The sequence below is a fragment of the Trematomus bernacchii genome, unplaced genomic scaffold, assembly GCF_902827165.1.
Source record: "Trematomus bernacchii unplaced genomic scaffold, fTreBer1.1, whole genome shotgun sequence".
Taxonomy (NCBI): domain Eukaryota; kingdom Metazoa; phylum Chordata; class Actinopteri; order Perciformes; family Nototheniidae; genus Trematomus; species Trematomus bernacchii.
In genome coordinates, this window is record NW_022987714.1 from 10,932,077 (window position 1) to 10,952,098 (window position 20,022).

At 40.8% G+C, this 20,022-nt stretch overlaps 1 protein-coding gene across 1 annotated transcript; it reads right to left on the reverse strand.

Moving 5' to 3' along the window:
- Positions 1–11,270: 11,270 nt before the first annotated feature.
- Positions 11,271–19,094, reverse strand: LOC117491969 (putative zinc finger protein 66). Its single transcript, XM_034142127.1, has 2 exons — positions 18,979–19,094; positions 11,271–12,230 (listed from the first exon to the last, which is right to left on the reverse strand). The coding sequence occupies exons 1-2, from the start codon at positions 19,009–19,011 to the stop codon at positions 11,364–11,366; spliced, it is 900 nt and encodes a 299-aa protein (XP_033998018.1). The 5' UTR covers positions 19,012–19,094; the 3' UTR covers positions 11,271–11,363.
- Positions 19,095–20,022: the final 928 nt, after the last annotated feature.

Sequence of the window (20,022 nt, forward strand, 5' to 3'; positions counted from 1 at the left end):
GCTACATGTATAATCAATTAATCACATCTTATTGTATACATTTACAATTCAAATGTATTCAGGGCTCTAATTCCCAAGTTTCATAAAATAACTTCCAAATAATTGTCAAATTCTAAATAAGATTGACCATTTTACATGAGAAACATTTAATTTGAATAAAGTGTAAAGAATAATAAATGAGACATGATACATTTAATCAAATGTTTTTACTCCACGACTTAAACAAGTTCCATCTTGTAACTGAAATGCTGTAGTGTTTTCTGAAATGCTGTGGTGTTTTCTGAAATGCTGTGGTGTTTTCTGAAATGCTGTTGTGTTTTCTGAAATGCTGTAGTGTCTTGCACTTCAGGGCCACCGTAGAGATGTTACATTGCATTGCAACAACCTCTTAGGAACAGAGAGAAGGCTTGCAGTGCTTTCACATATTCGGCTTTGATCATTGTCGCTTTGTTCATGTATGCAGTGGCAATCTTGTGTTCATTACCAAAGTGTTCTTTAAGCAGATGTTTTGCCCTTTGATAACCTTGAGCTGGAGGCAGATGTTGGCAGCTGTGCACTATACTTTGGTTGTCCTCTAGTGCATTGCTCTAGGTAATGCAGGCAGTCACTTTCATCATCAGTTTTCCGTTCTACTGCTCTTTCAAATGCACGGATGAAGGCTTCAAACTGCAATGGGTCACCATCATAAACAGGAATGTCTCTTGGTGGTAAAGTAGAAGTGAGATGTTGAGCCAGCATAGCAGTGATGTCATTTTGCCTCTGGATTAAGTTATAGATGTCACCTTGATTACCATTGTTGATTACAGGTGGTGTGATGTTAACATGTGTCTGCACATGTGTCTGTATATTTTGTCTGGGAATAGAGGTTTGGGCTTGATGAGGTGAGAATTCAGTTGCATGTAGATTAAATCTTGCTGTAGGGTTTCTGAAGTAAGAGCTCATCCCATCTGATGCTCTAGAGGTGTGTCTTGATCCCATGCTGAGCACATTTATCCTGGCATTTGCTGCTGCCAGTTCAGTTTGTAAATCCAATTGTTCCTTCTTTCGTTTCACCTGTTGTTCTTGTTTCAACTGTTCCCCTTGTTTCAATTGTTCCCCTTGAACGTCAAGTTCATGTTGAATGTTCAGTGCTGCCGCCCTTTCCATTCCAAACCAGTTTTGTGTTTTGACTGAGGGTGTGATGCCTTTGAAACGCTGTCATCAGGTCCGATGTCATCTGAGCTGACACTTTGTTCTATGGCCCTTCCCACAATAGAGTGTGTGATTGCCTGTCCACTCTCAGATAACCACACATTTGCATCTTGTATAAATCCATCAAATATATGCATCTTTTCTTGCAGCCACTGCTTTTGCTTTCCCATTTCTTCTTCAGGCAGTTGAAGGTCGGTTAATGATTTGTGATTTGCCTTTAATTCATCACACAACTTCATAAATTCAACCAGTGTCAACTGTATTTCCTTTGCATTGTCTTTTGAGTTCATAAACTCTTTCAGTCTTTCCATTAACTTCTTTACTTGTTTGTATTTGAAGTTTCTTGCTTTTTGACAGTTTGCAATAAACAATTCCAATCCTTTAGGCGTGTGAATGATAATCCTTTTTTCTCTCACAGATTGCAGTCCAACAGAGCCCTCTTGTGACGTGACGTCAGATTTCACAGACATGATTAATGCTGTCACTTTAAGTTTCGTTTTTCAGGAATTGTCCATTAGCCGACAGCGCGCTGTTTCAAACAGCTGACATTATTGCAGCATTAAATCCAAGCCATTGTCCAATACAGCTGAATGTCTCCCAATACAATCCACTTTTTAATGCTGCACAAACCCGGCCGCTTTCCAAGCCTCCACTCTCGGCGTCTCCATTCGCCGTCTTGATGAGCGCAGGTGGGAACAATCTCCAGCTGATTGTGGCGTGTTGTCCAGCTGATCCGGGATGATGATGTCGGTTGTGAAGTAATCCAATTGTTTGTCCGGTGAAAACGATCCTTAATGTCCAATGCGATATGATTCTTATGTCCAGTTTCACTCATAGAGTGCGATTCCACTTAAAGTGGACCTATCATGCTATATTTAAATGATATATTGTAGGGCCATACCTATAGAAGGTATATTTATACGTTTCTGTTTTCAAAATACCAAACAGATCATGCATTTTAGCCATGCTTCATTTCGCTATGGCTGTTTGCTGTCTGGGGTCTGATTCTGCTGACCACGCCCCCCTGCGGGAGAGGTGAGCCGTGCTCTGATCAGCTGCTGGGCTGTCAGAAGAGGGGGAGAAAAAGAGATCTCCGTCCTCCGTGTTTTATTATATAGAGTCGTTATTCATTTGTTTTAAAGCTCAATAAATAACAAAGAAGACCTTTGACCGGCACTTTTCTAATTTTGTCCGGAAGATTTAAACTTTAACGGACATCTTGACCGGCGAAAGAAACTGAAACTGAAACTCTGCCGCACGGTCCCCTCGTTCCTTGGAAGAGGCGGAGAGGTGGGTGTTTGTCATCTGCTGGTGGACTAACCGGAGAGAATTACAGTGCTTGCCTCGACGGGGAGGGATTGCAAGCGTTTGCAGCGGGAGCAAACGCTTGCCTCGGGGAGGGAGAAAAAAAGCCACAGCGGAGAATAAACAGAAGGGTAACCATGGTAACTATGGGCGGGAAGTCTTCTTCGCTGCTTTTGTGGCAGACTACAGCGCCACCTACAGGCCTGGCATATGTACTACAGCGTCTCCAGCGCTTTCGAGCGCCGGCTGTGGCCCAACCCCACATTCCCCTGATAGGTGGAGAGTTGGCCCAATAGCCGTAGCGCCACCGTCCTGACGTCAGGACAGTGTTCAAATCTGGATCAGTTTTTATCAGATCCGTTGCAGCCCCTTTTTTAGAGATTTGGGTATGGAGGAAAATAGAGAGGGTTGTGTTTTCTGACACTTGGTGTGTTCCCTGGAACACATATTCATGTATAAAAGACGTACAAAAGTGCATTTTGCATGATAGGTCCCCTTTAATGTAATGGCAATTTTATTCTTCCAATGTCCTATATCCCTTTGCCATTACTTCACAGGAGGGCTGGAGAGTGATCCAGACGCAGACACAAACAGATGACTTTCCGGTCCTTTGGTGCAGTTTATAATGATGTTTATTTAGCGTTTTACATACCAAGGTTTTAATTATACAGTTTAATGGTTGTGGTGAGCATCTGCCGGGCTGGTGGAATCGGTATGCTCTCTTCCTCCTGTGTCCTCGTCATTTCCTGTCACCTGTGACCCCTTTATACATCCGGTGCAGCTAAACACCGCCACCAAGTGTTCAAAATAATATTGCACTATACATATAAATAAGGTAAACTGAGACACCAACAACACCCATAAAATGGCTCCTACACCCATTTATATATAGGGAAACATGCCTCTTCTGGTCTATGTTGTAATATTTTGGTTACTTGCTTACATTGCATTCCTGTATAAATGCCTCCAATAAACACATATAAATAGAAATACAAAGAGATTGGACTGACTGAAGAACAGCATGATGGGCCTGAAGAAAGAGAAGCCGAAGAACATCTGAGCATGGCGGACAAACGGGTCGTCTGGGTTTTTCTGAGAGTCCACCTGAGTTCCAAATGCCACACTGGCAATAACATCCACAAACTAAAACATCAAGCCGTGAAGATGATAATATAATACTGATTGCCTGTGTTCATTCGAGTGTGATCACCTGTGGATGTCAAAGGCTTCTCCTGACTCAGCTGAGACGTTCAGGTTCGTCATCAAAGCATCGGTGGCTGTGTTGATGAGCGGAACCATCTACAGGAACAATGAGAGACACTGATACTCGTCAAAGTTGCCAGTGAATACAACACGGGTCGGATAGATTGGTGCAGAAAGAATACTGTACTCGCGAGCTGCTCATTTGGTATTGATTCTTTCTTAAAATATTGATCATAAAAACATAAATAAAAAACATGTCCCTGCATTACTTTCCCCTCTTTAGTATGCTTGTGCCAAAAAAAATGATATCAGAACCTAGCGCCTAGCCAACCTCCACATCAAACAGGTGTTTTTTTTTTAAAAGGGGCCCTATTGTGCTTATTTTCGGAAGTAAATAAAGGACAGGGTTCTTACACCTTTTCCAAAGTCAAATTCAAGCACTTTTCAAGCATTTTCAAGGTGCATTTTCAAGCTTTTCAAGCATCTTACAGCTGTTGTAAATTACATATTTATATACACATACTTATACTCAAATGATTATTTCCCTACCTCACATTACATGTAAATCAGATGTTCTTTATGCTATAAACAACCAAATGTGTGTTTCGTAATAGCATTCTACATGAGGATGAAAAATGAATGAAAATAAAATTAAGTTTAAAAGTAGATCTGTAAGGCATCATCAGATCATATATATTATTCTGAAATGGACCAATCTTCACTATAGGCGCGTTCACACCAAGTACTTTTCCCACAGTAGTTCCTGAGAACTTTAGTTCATGAGAGTTCTTTTAGTTCTGACGAACTAAAGCAGATCGCGTTCACACCAAAATGAGTTCCTGGGGGTGGATTAGGCAAATGAGCCGCTGACGTCACTTCTTCTTCTTCTGCTTAGGTTTTCCTGGCAGGCTGCAAACAACTTCACGGCGAGTACAGTAGGTGGCGGTATGCACCTTAAAGTTGCAATCCGCCAAAAAACCGAGAGAAGAAGAAAAAAAACTTCCGCTTCCGCTGGATGCTTCTGTTTACCTTCCGACCTCAGACACGGTATGGAGTTGACGTTTTGGTGGTCGTGTTATACAGCTTCGTAACGGAGTTATTTAAGCCAATAACTCAGCCACAAGTACAGATCGACCATTCAAATGCAATAGAAATGCTGAGTCGGAGGCGAAGGCGGTTAAGAAGCCTTAACAAAAGGATTAGACGACGAAATCACACGCGATGGACATGTTTCGCCGTTGTACAGCCGAGGATGATGACCGTTATCACGCCCAAAGAACAGCAATGGTACGTTCATTAAATCACATTAATACTATCTAATGTAGGATTTATGGAGTTATGTAGGGCTAATTTGTGTCTTTGTATGTGTTCCAGATATGCGAATACTACGGAACTCTGGGTGAACAATAGAACATCGGCTTGGTGGGAGAAGGTGCCAACATGTGCAGTGGATCGAAGATTTCCGAATGTCCAAGGGCTCTTTTCAACTCCTCTGTATTCGCCTGGAAGCAACGTTGTGGAGAGGCATCTGAACAGCATGGAAATTGTAAATTGACAATAAAGCTGATATTTTGTACAGTGCATTTGGTTCTCTTTTATTTACCAGTCAACAGACACAATTACAATAGTGCAGACGCACCTTAGTGCAAAGATTAAATGTCAGTATCAAAACAGTACTCATACTGTATATTAATGAGTATATTATGTTAAATGTGTGTTAAAGACAATGGGATGAGGTTGAACGCTCTTTAAAAACGTTTGTATACATACATGTTAACATACATGTTAAGCATGCACACCTGAAGAACTACGTTACACACACACAGGTTAGTCTGTGTACCGCTGCACTGCTGCTGGTTTAAACAAAGACAGTCATGATGCTAGTGCCGTGCATGTAGGTTCTCTTTTATTTATCAGCAGCAGATCAATAAGTGTCAGTAGTATCAAAACAATATAATAACAGTGGCTATATATATATATATATACATATATACATATATATATATATATATATGTATATGTATATATATATATATATATATGGTCTTGGGGCCGAAACGATCTCAACCTATTCTCAAACTTTAAATATATATATATATATATAATAACAATAGGTAGGCTCAGCAGCAGACACACCTTTGTGCAAAGTTAGGTGTCAGTATTAATAACAGTGGCATATATATATAATCACAATAATACAAAATTAACTGTCACAGGTGTAGGCAATTTGGGGTGAAGTGTCTTGCCCAGGGACACAACGACATCCTGACTGCAGTGGGGTTTGAACCTGTGCTCCCCTGATCCGAACACCAACGCACCAGACCACTGCACCACACGCCTCCCAACAAGTCATTGTACAGTTTATCAACGACAAGTTTTTCTTAATTTTTGTATTGAAGGCCTGTTGGATTTAATCAGCTCGCTTAGCACTGCCAGAAGCCCAGCCAGAAAGGTATTTTGTTGCTCCACCTCGATTCCTGGGCCTTGTGTGAATGCAGCAGCCGTTCGTCGTGCATCTCCTTGGCACGCAGGTCCTCATTCTCCTTGCTGACCATGGCACGGCGGGCCATCGCCATGATGGTGTCAAGGAAGCTGTCATCGCGTGCCCACTTTCCTAAGGTGAAATATGCAAGATACAAGATCAGTTTAATCGCAACAACGACACAACATTGTCCAAATCTGTCTCTGCAGGCACACAACAGGAGGAACACAGGGAACACCTTTGATTTGACTATTAACATTTTAAATGGTGAAGGCACTAGCAATTGGGGGATGGAGGGCTCTCAGGACATGATAGGGAGGCGTGTGGATAAGTGCATTGGTGTTCGGATCAGGGGAGCACAGGTTCAAACCCCACTGCAGTCAGCATGTCGTTGTGTCCCTGAGACACTTCACCCCAAAGTGCTCCTGTGGGGATTGCCCACAGTATTGAGTATGTAAGCTTTGGATAAAAGCGTCTAACAAGTGACATGTAATGATTCAAAAAGCTTTTGAATATTGAATAACAAACCAATGTGGTTTACTTGTTATCCACAGTTTAGCTGCTAAATGTTTTTTAGCAATGCTTTTCTTTGTGCTCCACATATCTAAATGTATAAAGTGTGTTTTCACCTCCGTTCCCTCCTGTTTGCTGCAGTATGGCAGCAGCGGTCAGGATGGTAGTCCTGATGGTGTCCGCTGACCGGGCACAGGGTGTGGAGCTGCCTACTCTCAGCGGGGGGGAACTGAACGTGGAAACTGTGTTTCTCTGAGGGATCCTCCATGTAGTCTGAGAAGCCTTCTGAGGAAACAAGGTCAAACTATTTAGGATAATACAAGGAACAATGTTTAGGCAGTAAATAGAATTTCAATTACATTTCTACTTAAATGTGCAAAAATATTATAACATCAGTCTTTGTGGCATGCAGGTAATCAACTGTTTAAGCTTTTACCATTAACATGTAGAATGAATGTTGCAAATTACTTGAAATTATAGCAACTACAATCTACTGTTTACCTCAGTGTAGCCACAGAGGTCCAGCTAGCATGCTAATTGCTAACGTTATATTATCGTTTTATCCCGGAGGGGAAAACTAGTTTCTAATCCTGAGAGAAACACCTCGCCTGAAACACACGATTAGTGCCATGAGTTAGTGAAGCAAATTACAGAACATTGCACACTTATTCACAAGTCAATACGTGTTTATAGCGGGCACGGCTGAGAATAGCTAGCTAGCTAGATGTTGTTAGCCAGCTTGGACCTAACGTTAGCTAGTTCTAGCATGGCTAGCTCGATCTACTGAGCAAATAAAAGTACATCTAAGACCAGTATTGTGCAGATTAAAACAGTGCAGTGCATGTATTTTATTTTTACCTTCGTAGTCGTCACGACATGACTTTGCCAGGTCTGCTAACTTTGCTGATCCACTGAAACTGCATGCAGTAGAAGCTTCTGAATTCCGCACTTTGCGTCCTCCGAGTAAATCGCCAGAAGCGCCGAGACATCCTCATCAATTCCACCGCTCCGATGATTTATTTAGTGTTGCTATAATAACTGCTTTCACAAAAGTAATCTCTTCGGGTAAATGAGCAAATACAATGGCCGCTTCCAAAAAAAAAATCAGAGTCAAACGGGCGTGGTTTGCATTCCGCACAGCCAATCAGACGTACGAACTGTTTTCTCCCACGACAGACCCTGCTCTGTAGCAGGGACTGAAAAGCGAGTCTCGCGAACTAAGTTGAGCTACTTTAGTTCCTGGGGCTTTTTGGTGTGAACGCAAATATATCGTAGTTCTGATGAACTATTGTGGGAAAAGTACACCAAAGTACTCCGGTGTGAACGCACCTAAAGACTACTTTTACTGTCGCTACTTTAACTATATTTTGATAATAATACTTTTCTACTTTTACTTGAGGAACATTTTGATTAAGGGACTTATTCTTGTAACAGAGTATCCCTACACTCTGGTACTTCTACTTTTACTCAAGTACAATATCGGAGTACTTATTCCACCTCTGGTAGCGTATTAGCCTGAATTGTAGCCACAAAATCACGCAGAGCTGCATAAAAATAGACTCCCAATTGTAACAAGTGGAAAATAATATTTACAAATGTGTACAATGATTTGTAGGTAATGTTGACTACTCAAGACACCTGTCTTATACATCTTCAAAGGAAGACTGTGTTTATTCTACAATTACATGGAATTAAAGCAAAATGTAGTTTTACTTGTATAATACTTCAAGATTTTATAATCCTCAGTTTATAATTTATAACAACATACTAACAAGCTAAGGTCTAATTACGCAACCAAGTCTCACGGCATTTCGTGTTATAGTCAAGAAATAAATGTAATCTATTGATTCGTGTTCACCAACACGATTTTCGTGTCACACAGAACGATTTTAAAAGCAATGTATTTCTATTGGTAGTATGTTTCGTGCCTGCACCACGTCTTTTTGTCCGGTCGGGTCTTGGAAGATCGGAAGCTGTGTGGTTCATAAAAACATGTTCTTACCTTTATATATACAGTCGTTGGTTCTTACTCAATATCAAGCCACGATTATTGTTTTTATTTTAAATCGTATTATGTCTGGCTTTTTTTTGCCGTCTGTGAGGAAAATAAATGGGGCTCAGAGCCTCAGAATACTGAAATCTGTATATATTTTTTTCCTTCCAATTTGTTATTATTTGTGACCCACTCTATCGAAATCAGTCAAAAGTCGCAACGGCTCATTTAAAAAATAAACATGGATTTGTGTAAAAAAACTAGTTTTTCAGGGTTCGGGTGTTTTGTTTGATTTTAAATAAACAAAGTCTTGGCTTTCAGAATATGAAACTGTTATTGCCAAAATCTCATGATAAATACATTTTTGAAGCTTGTAAAGGGAAGAAGACAGGCACCTCTCACTCGCACCCTGCTCTTGCAGCGCCGCTCCCCCTCCCTCCGCTGAAATTATGAATGTATAGTAATCACACAGAGGCATGTGGCGCAGTGGGTAGAGCCTTGGTGTTGGGATCAGGGGGTCACGGGTTCAAATCCCACTGCAGTCAGCATGTCGTTGTGTCCCTGGGCAAGACACTTCACCCCAAATTGCTCCTGTGGGGATTGTCCACAGTGAATTTCGGTGCAGCATTTTTCGCTCGTTGCTCGTTGCAGAGGCTCAGCGTTAGCATTGTGGGTGCTCAGTTAGATGACTTTCTTCCCGTTACATGGATATAAAATATTCATAGTTTATTAAATGAACATGCCCTCAGACACTGTTTCCTGCAAGATGTTGCGGCAGTGCCCCGGTACCGGGGTCTCTCGGGCTTAACCTGTTAAGCACCAAGCCTGTTTTTCATGTTTCAGGCTCGAAAATGACATGCCCAAAACAAATGACTACAACTTAACTTCTAAAAGGGTTATATGAATACTTTCTTTTATTAAAGCAAGGTATCTGTGAGTTGGATGTAGAAGTGTCAGAATCAATATAGATGTTTTTTATTTTAAAGAAAATTCAGATTTTACATAGTAAAAAACTGTAAATTATAGTGTCCGTCCAAATATTCTTTTTTACTTATAGTGAAAACTACCCTTGGATGATGGGTTAGTAGACTAAAAGCTTTAGGAATCCAAAGTACAACATATAATAAGTACCCTGTATCAAGATTGACGCAAAACAAGTGACATTTGACCTTTTTAGAGAGGTTTAGCCAAAACCACTCCACCTCTGAGGTGATTTGGGTGAAAATGTTTTTTTTTTCCATATCTCTGGCCCCCCTTGGTCGATTTTGATGGTTGACACCTCTTTCTGACCGTTAGAGCCAATAGAATCGAAGGGGGAGTCCCCCACACACACACACGTTGTGAAGAGAAGAGGTGGGGGCTTCGCGCATGTAATTTAGCATCAGAGTGGACCTATCTCTAGCTCTGACATTTGGAAACGAAAAAGCAGTTTTATTGCTTATGGATTATCAGAAATCATTTCAAAGAGGACACAGACACATTGGATTAACCTATGGATTAACTGCAGCATCGTTTTTTTATCGTTTTAATGCCATTGAAGACCAGTTTTGACCAAGGTAAGCCATGTTAGCGTTTCTAGCTACCTAGCTCCACATGTTCTGATGTACGCTTTCGTTTATAGCGTCGCAAATGTTTATCACTGAGTGTTGAGGTTTTTTACACAGATTCTGTGTCTCCAGGAGATGCTAATCGATGGGTTAGCTGTGCATCTAGGATAAGTAATAAGGGAGTTATGAGTGAGTTTAGGTGCCGTTTTAGGTTACATTGTTTCGCTCGTGGCTAATTCAGAGGCTGAGTGTTAGCATTGTGGTTTTTTTTTGGATTTAAAAAAAAAAAAGATCAGTTAGCTGAGTTTCTTCCCGTTACATGGATATAAAACATTCATAGTTTATTAAATATTAAGATTCCTTAGACGTTGTTTCCTGCAAATGACTCGTTTATCCGCCCGGTACCGGGGGGGCGGTGCATAACAGGTTAACAGGTTAAATATAGTTAGACATGTAAAAGGTAATTTACAGCATTAATAATTAATATCTAATTCTTAACTATGAATGGTTTTAATTTATTTAACATTAGAAATGTATTAGTCTGGCCAATCCAAGACTTCAATGCTGAAGGGCCAATGGATCTATGGTGGGGGTCAGCACAAAGGTCAAGAAAACCCAAATTTGAAAGGGAGACAACAGATGACTACTGGTATTTTGTATACCAGCAATTGAGGGTGGACAAGTTTACTACCACTTAAGTTTCAAATAATTGTGTTAATTACTTATTGTAAAGCATTTGAACATTCTTTTGTGTCCCATTTTCATTATAAAGTTGATGTATAACTGTATAGTATCTTAATTATTTAAAATATAAGGTGACTAAAAATGGCAACCATATTTTCAGTTTTGGCAACCAAAAGCTGATGCCTGGTTGCCAGCCTGGCAACCACTTAAAAAAGTTAGCGTTGAGCCCTGTACATGAATCATTGGTTCTTCTTTTAGACCAAAACAGACTGCTAACTCAACAGGATCTATCAAAATCATCCCAATCAAAGTTTAAAGTCACAACATTTTATTAAACAAACAGATTATTGGAGAAACTACTCGGCAGATTAATGAACAGTGAAACTCGCTCATGGACTTTAAGGTGAATACTTTAAGAAAAGGTTTTCCCACACTCTTAAAACCACTATGGTTTTTCTCCTGTGTGAACACGAAGATGTGATTTGAGAGTATCTGATCTAGTGAACGTTTTCCCACACTCTTCACACCAGTACGGTTTTTCTCCAGTGTGAATACGGTGATGTGATGTGAGAGCACCTAATGCAGTGAAAGTTGTCCCACACTCTTCACAGCTGTATGGTTTTTCTCCAGTATGAATACGTTGATGTGCTTTGAGAGCACATGATCTAGAGAAAGCTGTCCCACACTCTTCACAGCTGTAAGGTTTTTCTCCAGTATGAATACGGTGATGTGATTTTAGAGCACCTGATGTAGTGAACGTTTTCCCACACTCTTCACAGCTGTACGGTTTTTCTCCAGTGTGAATACGGTGATGTGTTTTGAGATTACCTGATGTAGTGAAAGTTGTCCCACACTCTTCACAGCTGTAAGGTTTTTCTCCAGTATGAATACGGTGATGTGATTTTAGAGCACCTGATGTAGTGAACGTTTTCCCACACTCTTCACAGCTGTACGGTTTTTCTCCAGTGTGAATACGGTGATGTGTTTTGAGATGATCTGATTGATTAAACGTTTTCCCACACTCTTCACAGCTGTAAGGTTTTTCTCCAGTATGAATACTGTGATGTGATTTTAGAGCACGTGATGTAGGGAATGTTTTCCCACACTCTTCACAGCTGTACGGTTTTTCTCCAGTGTGAATACGGTGATGTGTTTTGAGATGACCTGATTGAGTGAAAGTTTTCCCACACTCTTCACAGCTATACGGTTTTTCTCCTGTGTGAATACGCAGGTGTATCTTTAAATTTTTAGATGTTATAAAGGATTCGTCACATTGCTGACAGCTGTGACGTCTCTCTCTTCCTTTCGGTTTCTAGAACAGACGGACAGAGAAAGAGAGAAAGTCAATCTAAAAAGCATAAATACACAAGTTAACACAATAAAAACTCACTTAATATAAACCTTGAGTTAAAGGTGGGGTAGGTACGTTTGAGAAACCGGCTCGAGATCGCTAGAATTTGAAAATACACAACCGGAGAAAATCTGCCACTTCCTTATAGAGCCCCTCCTCCAACACACACGAACGCGCACATGACCAATGAGGGCACGAGATAAGTTTGTGCACAGATGGAAGGCTGACAGGCAGGTAGGCCATCCAGTTATTTTAGCCGGGCCGGCTAAAATGATTGGTCGTACTTTCTACAGTATTACGGCTTCCACAGATGACATTTTTTTATGGATTTTTTGTCAAAGCACTTAAGATATTCATTGGTATCGGGATGTTAAGAGCATTCCATGGAATATAACAAAAAGTGTATCTCGAGCCGGTTTCTCAAACTTACCTACCCCACCTTTAACAAAATACTACTTATCAACTGTTTGTGTTTATTATATTTGATACAGTAATACAGCAATATTCTAACCAAAGTATATACCAGAGGTGGGGGACTCGAGTCACATGACTTGACTCGCATCTTTTTTGACTTGAGACTTGCTTGACTAACATTGATAAAAGACTCGACTTTGACTTGGTATTCATGACTTGAGACTTGATTTAGGCTTGAGACAGATGACTCGAAAGGACTGAGTGACAGCACGAACAGGTATGGCGAGGAGACCCAGCCTCTACGCTGCTACAGCCGCGAGGCTATGCTAGAGCTACAATGCGATCGGCCTCCTACGAATACACCAAGCCACCTGTGCTCTGCGATATTGGATGAAATCCCTCTGGAGCCGCTTAGAAACACCAGGAAAAAGAGACGAGGAAGGAGGGGAGGCGTTCAGAATCGCCTACGGCGGAGATTCAGCCGGCCACCACTTCCATCCATCATTCTCACAAACCTGCGCTCATTGAGCAACAACGTGGACACACTAAGGACATACACAAGGTACTGTAATGAATTTCTTGAGGCCTCTTTATTATGTTTCACGGAAAGTTGGCTACAATCTACAATGCCTGAATCTCTCTTTGAAGTACCCGGATTCACCCTTGTTCGAGCAGACAGGGATGCGAACTTGGGGAAAACCAGAGGAGGCGGTATTTGTGTGTATATTAATGATCTGTGGTGCCGATCATATTCAGTAAAATGTAAAACCTGCAATCCCAACGTAGAAATTCTCGGCATGACGTTAAGACCCTTTTATCTGCCTAGAGAATTCGGGTGTATTTTACTGTTTGTTGTTTACGTGCCTCCCAGCGGCAGAGGACACTGTGTTCTCGAGCTACAACTCAGCCACCCCGATGCACCGGCAATAGTGCTCGGGAACATGAAGCAATGTCGCCTGGAGACTGTGTTACCTGGGTTCCAGCAGTATGTTAGGGATCACAACAGAAAAGACAATATCCTGGACAAATGCTTTGTTAATGATAAAGGAGCCTATGCGTCTAAATACAGACCACCAATACTGAACTCTGATCATAATGTTGTGAATATGATACCAGTGTATAAGACCAAACTGAAGGGAAGTCAACCAGAAAAGAAAGTAATAAGGACATGGACAAATGAAAGTAGGGAACAGTTGAAAGCCTGTTTTGATTGGACAGATTGGGACATTTTTCATGAAGGTTCACTAGATGAAATAACTACTGTTACCAAAGACTATATTAACTTCTGTGTTCCCACTAAAGAAATAAAAATCTATCCAAGTAATAAATCATATGTGACTAAGGACATTAAAAAAAGTTATAAAAACCAGGAAAATAGCTTTCAAAAACAAAGACTATGGAGCACAAAAACAGACAGAGAAAGAACTGAAAGTCAAATTGAGGGAATCAAAACTGGCACACAGAGAGCTTTTGGGAAATGCTTTTAAAGCCAAAGACCCCAAAAAAGTGTGGGACACCATGAGAACCATGACAGGAATGACCTCTAAACCTATTGTGACGGACAAGACATACTTGATCCATACCAATTTGCCTATAAGCAAGGGGGTGGTACTGTTGCTACTCTGGTTCATATCATTACTAAACATTTAGATAAACGCCACACCTATGCAAGAGCCCTTTTCCTAGACTTCTCAGCAGCATTCAACACAATACAAGCAGACATCTTGGTGTCAAAAATTGCCAAAATGGAAGTAAATCCATACCTGATTTACTGGTATGCCGCTTTCCTCACCAGTAGAGAGCAACTTGTGAAGGTTAACAAAACCCTGTCATCTGCCATCACAACCAATGTAGGGGCCCCCCAGGGCTGCGGGAGTTCAGCTGTGCTCTTTACTAGCTTCTTTTAGCTTTTTTTGATGACTTTACTGAAGTGCTGTCTATAGTGTGTTTTGACTTTGACCGTCTAGTCATTGTTGGGGATTTTAACATCCATGTTGACAACCCCCAGGACAGAGGGGCTAAAGAACTGTTTTGTGTTCTTGATAACTATGGACTGACTCAGCATGTGACGGAGCCCACGCACAATAAGGGGCACACTCTGGACTTAATGATCTCAAAGGGTCTGAATATCTCTGAGGTTGTGGTGACTGATGTTGCACTCTCTGATCATTCCTTTGAGAGCTCTATTTCTGTTCACACAAATGTTCAAAAAGAGGTAACCACAAAGCGATATTTAACTGAAAACACTAGGGAAATGTTTACTCAGAATGTTTCTTCCACACTTGCCCCTGCTAACATCTCAGTAAATGAACTAGTAATTCAAAAATAAAAATGTTATAGATGCCATTGCTCTAACTAGGGTAAAGGAAGTGACTGGCAAGAAAATATCTCCATGGAGAAAGGCCATGACCGTGAGAACAGAAAAAAGAGAGTGTCGAAAAGCTGAACGTAGGTGGAGAAAAACAAATCTCCAGTTTCATTTTGAAATCTATAAAGAGAGACTTGGCTTTTATAATTTGGAATTGTAAATTGCACGATAGTCTTTCTTCTCTGACATCATTGCCAAAAACAAAAACAACGCACGTGCCTTGTTTGCTACCGTCGACAGACTAACAAACCCCAGTGTCAGTAGCCTCTGAACTTCTATCCACCAGGGCGTGCAATGACTTTGCCTTCTTCACTGACAACATTCAGAAAATCAGACAATCAGTCAGTGCCTCTGCATCAGGTACAGCAAATGTTTTGTCTCTGTGTCCACCTAAAATCAATTCAAACACCATGACACAGTTCCATCAGATTAATGATAAAAACCTAGAGGACATTATACAACATCTAAAATCCTCCTCCTGCTGCCTTGATATTATTCCAACAGGATTTTTCCAAGATGTTTTTCATTGTATGGCCTCAGATCTACTTCACATAGTAAACAAGTCTCTTCACTCAGGTATTTTTCCAGAGGCCCTGAAAACTGAAGTCATTAAACCGCTCTTAAAAAATAATAATCTAGATGCTTCAGTATTGAACAATTACAGGCCCATATCAAACCTCCCATTTCTAGGTAAAATCATTTAAAAAGTTGTTTTTCAACAGTTGAGTAATTTCTTGCATTTAAATAACTGTTTGGATGTGTTCCAGTCAGGATTTCGTCCAAACCACAGCACTGAGACTGCTCTTGTAAAGGTCTTCAATGACATCCACTTATGGCGCATTTCCACTGCAGGGCCTCACACGGCTTGGTACGGTATAGTTAGGCCTTGGTAGGCCAGGCTCACTTTATGCTGCGTTTCCAATACAGTTTAGGAACTGGGGCAGTAACTATAGTAACGCAGTGTAGGTGGAGCCGTGACGTCATCTTCAATGTGAACCACAAAACCAACATCAGCCGTTAGCCGTTAGCCCTCAGAGCTCACAGCTCCTCATATCTGTTCAGAAACTAGACAGAAGTTAAATAAGTTCAAACCACAGACTGTCTGTGTCATGGCGAATACAGTCGCTGGTTTATTTATGTCTGTATAGGCCGTTGTTGTGAGTGTGGACGGTCGGAGCATATACAACGTTAGCTTAGCCGATCTCCATTCAGAAAACACGCATTTAAAAAAGGTTTTTCGCCTGCCGTCTGTCTGCAGACTTGTCAAAGCATTAATTCATGGTTTTTACTAACCGGTATCAGTATGTTGTTACTTCGGCAAAACTGCTCCACCTGTTAGAAATCTGCTCAAAGATTGTTGGTCACCCTGTCAGAGACTTTCTGACTCACAGACCATAATAACCTGAGAGGCTGTCCAACAGCATCATCTTGGACCCAAAGCATGCTCTAACAGAGAATCTGAACTGCTACCATCTAATGGAGATTCAATAAAGTCAGACTGAAGCATCCTTTGTGCTCCAGTCAATCCTCTCAGTAAACACAGAGCTGAATCCAGATCAGATGCACGCTGAAGGCTCTTTGAGCAGAGGCCTGTACTACGAAGCCGGATTTTCACTTAGCCGGCTGATTTCAGGGAAAACTCGGGCTTTCCGGTCCTACGACGCTGGTTCTCTTTTTAGCGGGCTAGATCTCCATGGTAACTTATGCTGAGCGGCTAACCTCCTCGGGAGGAGGTTAGGTTGCAGGCTAAGAGATCAACTCAGTGAATGCACCGCCTGCTGACCAATCAGAGCTCCGTGTGCGGAGTTTAAAGCTATCAAGTCATATTACAGGATAGAGGAAATACAGAAAAACTTACGTTGCAGGAAAGACGGCCGGCAAAAATCAACTGACTGTGTGAATGTAAAAATTAATAGAATATCCCCTCCCATCTTCAGAGCAATCTGACTATTATAACATTAGCGTGAAGAAAGCTACGACATAAGTAACCGGATCAGAGTAACATTAAGTACAGTCCGCGGCACTGTGAGTGCAGACGTCGATGTGTCCCATTATCATTCATATCATATCACATCATAATGTATCATATATTTCCTTATTTGAGTCAGCTTCTTGAGCCGTATCTGGCCGTGCAACACTCACAGTGTCACATAGCCTACTGTATGCAGAAGTATTATTTTAAGCAACACATTAAGTTGATGAAACACTCGAGTCAAATTCTCCTAATTAAAGTCAGATCCACTGGACGGGGCAGTGATTTCATAAACCTGTTAATGTACGCATTCAAACGCTTTTTCTTTTACCAGCTGTATTCACCTTGCAGGTGCAGCTATGTGGCTTTTATCCTGGATAAAGTGTTTAAGTCATGGATGTTTAAAGTTTAACTTCTTCATATTTGACTAATATTAAAGTTCACTTTTCATTCAGGAAGTCTGCGCTGTCAGTACGCTTGTCCATGTTTGAGATTGGTCGAATGCTCCAAATACTAGGGATGCCAGAAACTGACCATGATCAAATTCCAAAATCGGACAGCCCTGGCGAATATTAATCGATTAATCGCCGCCCCCCCCCCCCTTCTTTGTTCATCTTTAGTTGTGTTGTTCTTACTGTCCTGTATATCGCCAATAAATCAATCGCACGTGTGACGGAGAAGGGGGGGGGGGGCGGGGTCGGTGTGTAGCAGGCTGCAGCAGGCAGCAGCAGTCTGCACTCTGCCGCTTCCTCCAAGTTTACAGTAAAACAAACTGGTGGTGTGACCAATGGCCATTTACAATTATTAATACTATTACTATTATTAGCATTAGTCTATATTTTGGTTGAAACTAAGCCAGGAAAAAAAAGAAAAACATAAATAATAATAAAAAAATATATAAATAAAATCGAATTTTAAAAATAATTTTCGATTATAGAGACTGTAACGAATATTCGAAAAATCGAATAATCGCTGGCATCCCTACCAAATACCACCCCTTTCATGTGAACGCGCACCTAACTAGATAGGACACGGCTGGCTTGAGCGATCCACTTGATAACCAGCGTCGTAGTACAGTTTAGCGAGAGCGCGTATGTTTTGGATTGGGCCAACCGGCTAACTCAAACATATCCAGGTTAGGAAAATCCGGCTTCGTAGTACAGGCCTCTGCTCTCACTGATCCTGCTGTTATGTTACATGTTTGTTGTTTCTTTCTCATGTATTGTGTTTGTCTTATTTGTCTATGTTGATGTTGTGATGCAAGTCACATTTCAGACTTGATCTGACAATTAAAGAATTGTATCGTATACAACAACATTCTAACCTATATCTAACCATATTGTGCATTCATATTGTATATTTCAAAACAGGTTGTGATCTTTAATTTGGGGATAACAGTGTTAGGCATTTGTGAGGTGCAACAACATTAACATAAACCTTTCTGTTGGTCGCTTGTTAGCAGACCCTCCACGCAATAGCAGAGCGAACAGGTACAGCAAGCGGGGGTTATTGTCCACTAGTAAATCGATTGCAGATGGCGTGGTGCTCGCAGACGGATACAAAAATAATAATAATGAATGGGTCGTGAAATATACTTTGGTGGCCGTTAAACCTGGGCGGCCCAAGTAAAGTCTATGTGTGGGAAACCCTGGACTTGAATTTTGAATTGAGTGCTCCACTAGCACCCCCAAGGCTCGCCGGCAGTACACTTTCCGTCACAGGAACACGCTTTGCTGGCGGTGAAAAGAATCCCAGCAGACTCCTTTGCCCCTCCAACAGAGGGATGCCCTTGTCCTTTTTCCTTTTCGTCATTTCAAGCGATATAAACTCTTTTGGACGCCCTCGGCTCGAGTTCAGGGCGTTCCGAGCTGAATAAGGGCGTCAAATGACGGCAAGACGCCCGCCTGGCGGAAACGCTGGAATTAGGAATATATTGTGATGAAGTGCACACTGACCTGAGCTCCAGGGGTCTCTTTGTTCTCCTCCATGCTGCTCTCAGTGCTCCTTCTCCGGCTGGGTCTCTGAAATAATCAACACAACTACAGCTGACACAAAACAAGACAACTCAATACAACCGACAGACACAACAAAACTAATCTACTTCATAGGTTCATAGCAGAGGTGAGAAGTAACTAAGTACATTTACTCAAGTGCTGTACTTAACCCTTGTGCCCTCCTCGAATTTTCAACCTTTCGACCCCTTCGTGGCAAAAATGTACACGCCCATAATAACTGCTACTAAATCATCATACATCAACATTTCTTTCTACTTTTTTTTTCATGAATCACTTAAACAACTTATAACGTACTCAAAACTACCAAACATTCAATAATTTTCTGGATTTTAACCCTTTAAATGCCTGTTTAATTATTTGAATTATTTCATTATTTATGACAAAAAACACAAAAAATGAATTTTTTTCAATATAATAATTAGTAGAGGGATGGAACTTTGGTGGTTATTAGAGTCTGGGATGTGTCAAAGATTAGCAACAAAATTGATTTCACTGCATTATTATTTTTTACGTAGTATCAGATACTACCTCTGGACACCTTCGTGGCAAAAATGTACACGCCCATAATAACTGCTATTAAACCATCATACATCAATATATTTTTCTACTTTTTTTTTCATGAATCCCATATACAACTTCTAACGTATTCAAAACTACCAAACATTCAATCATTGGCAGGATTTTAACCCTTTAAATGCCTGTTTAATTATTTGAATTATTTCATTTTTTCTTACGAAAAAACACAAAACATAATTATTTTTCAATATAATAATTAGTAGAGGGATGGAACTTTGGTGGTTACTAGAGTCTTGGATGTGTCAAAGATTAGCAACAAAATTGATTTCACTGCATTATTATTTTGTACGTAGTGTCAGATACTACCTTTGGACCCCTTCGTGGCAAAAATGTACACGCCCATAATAACTGCTATTAAACCATCATATATCAATATTTCTTTCTACTTTTTGTTTCATGAATCACATA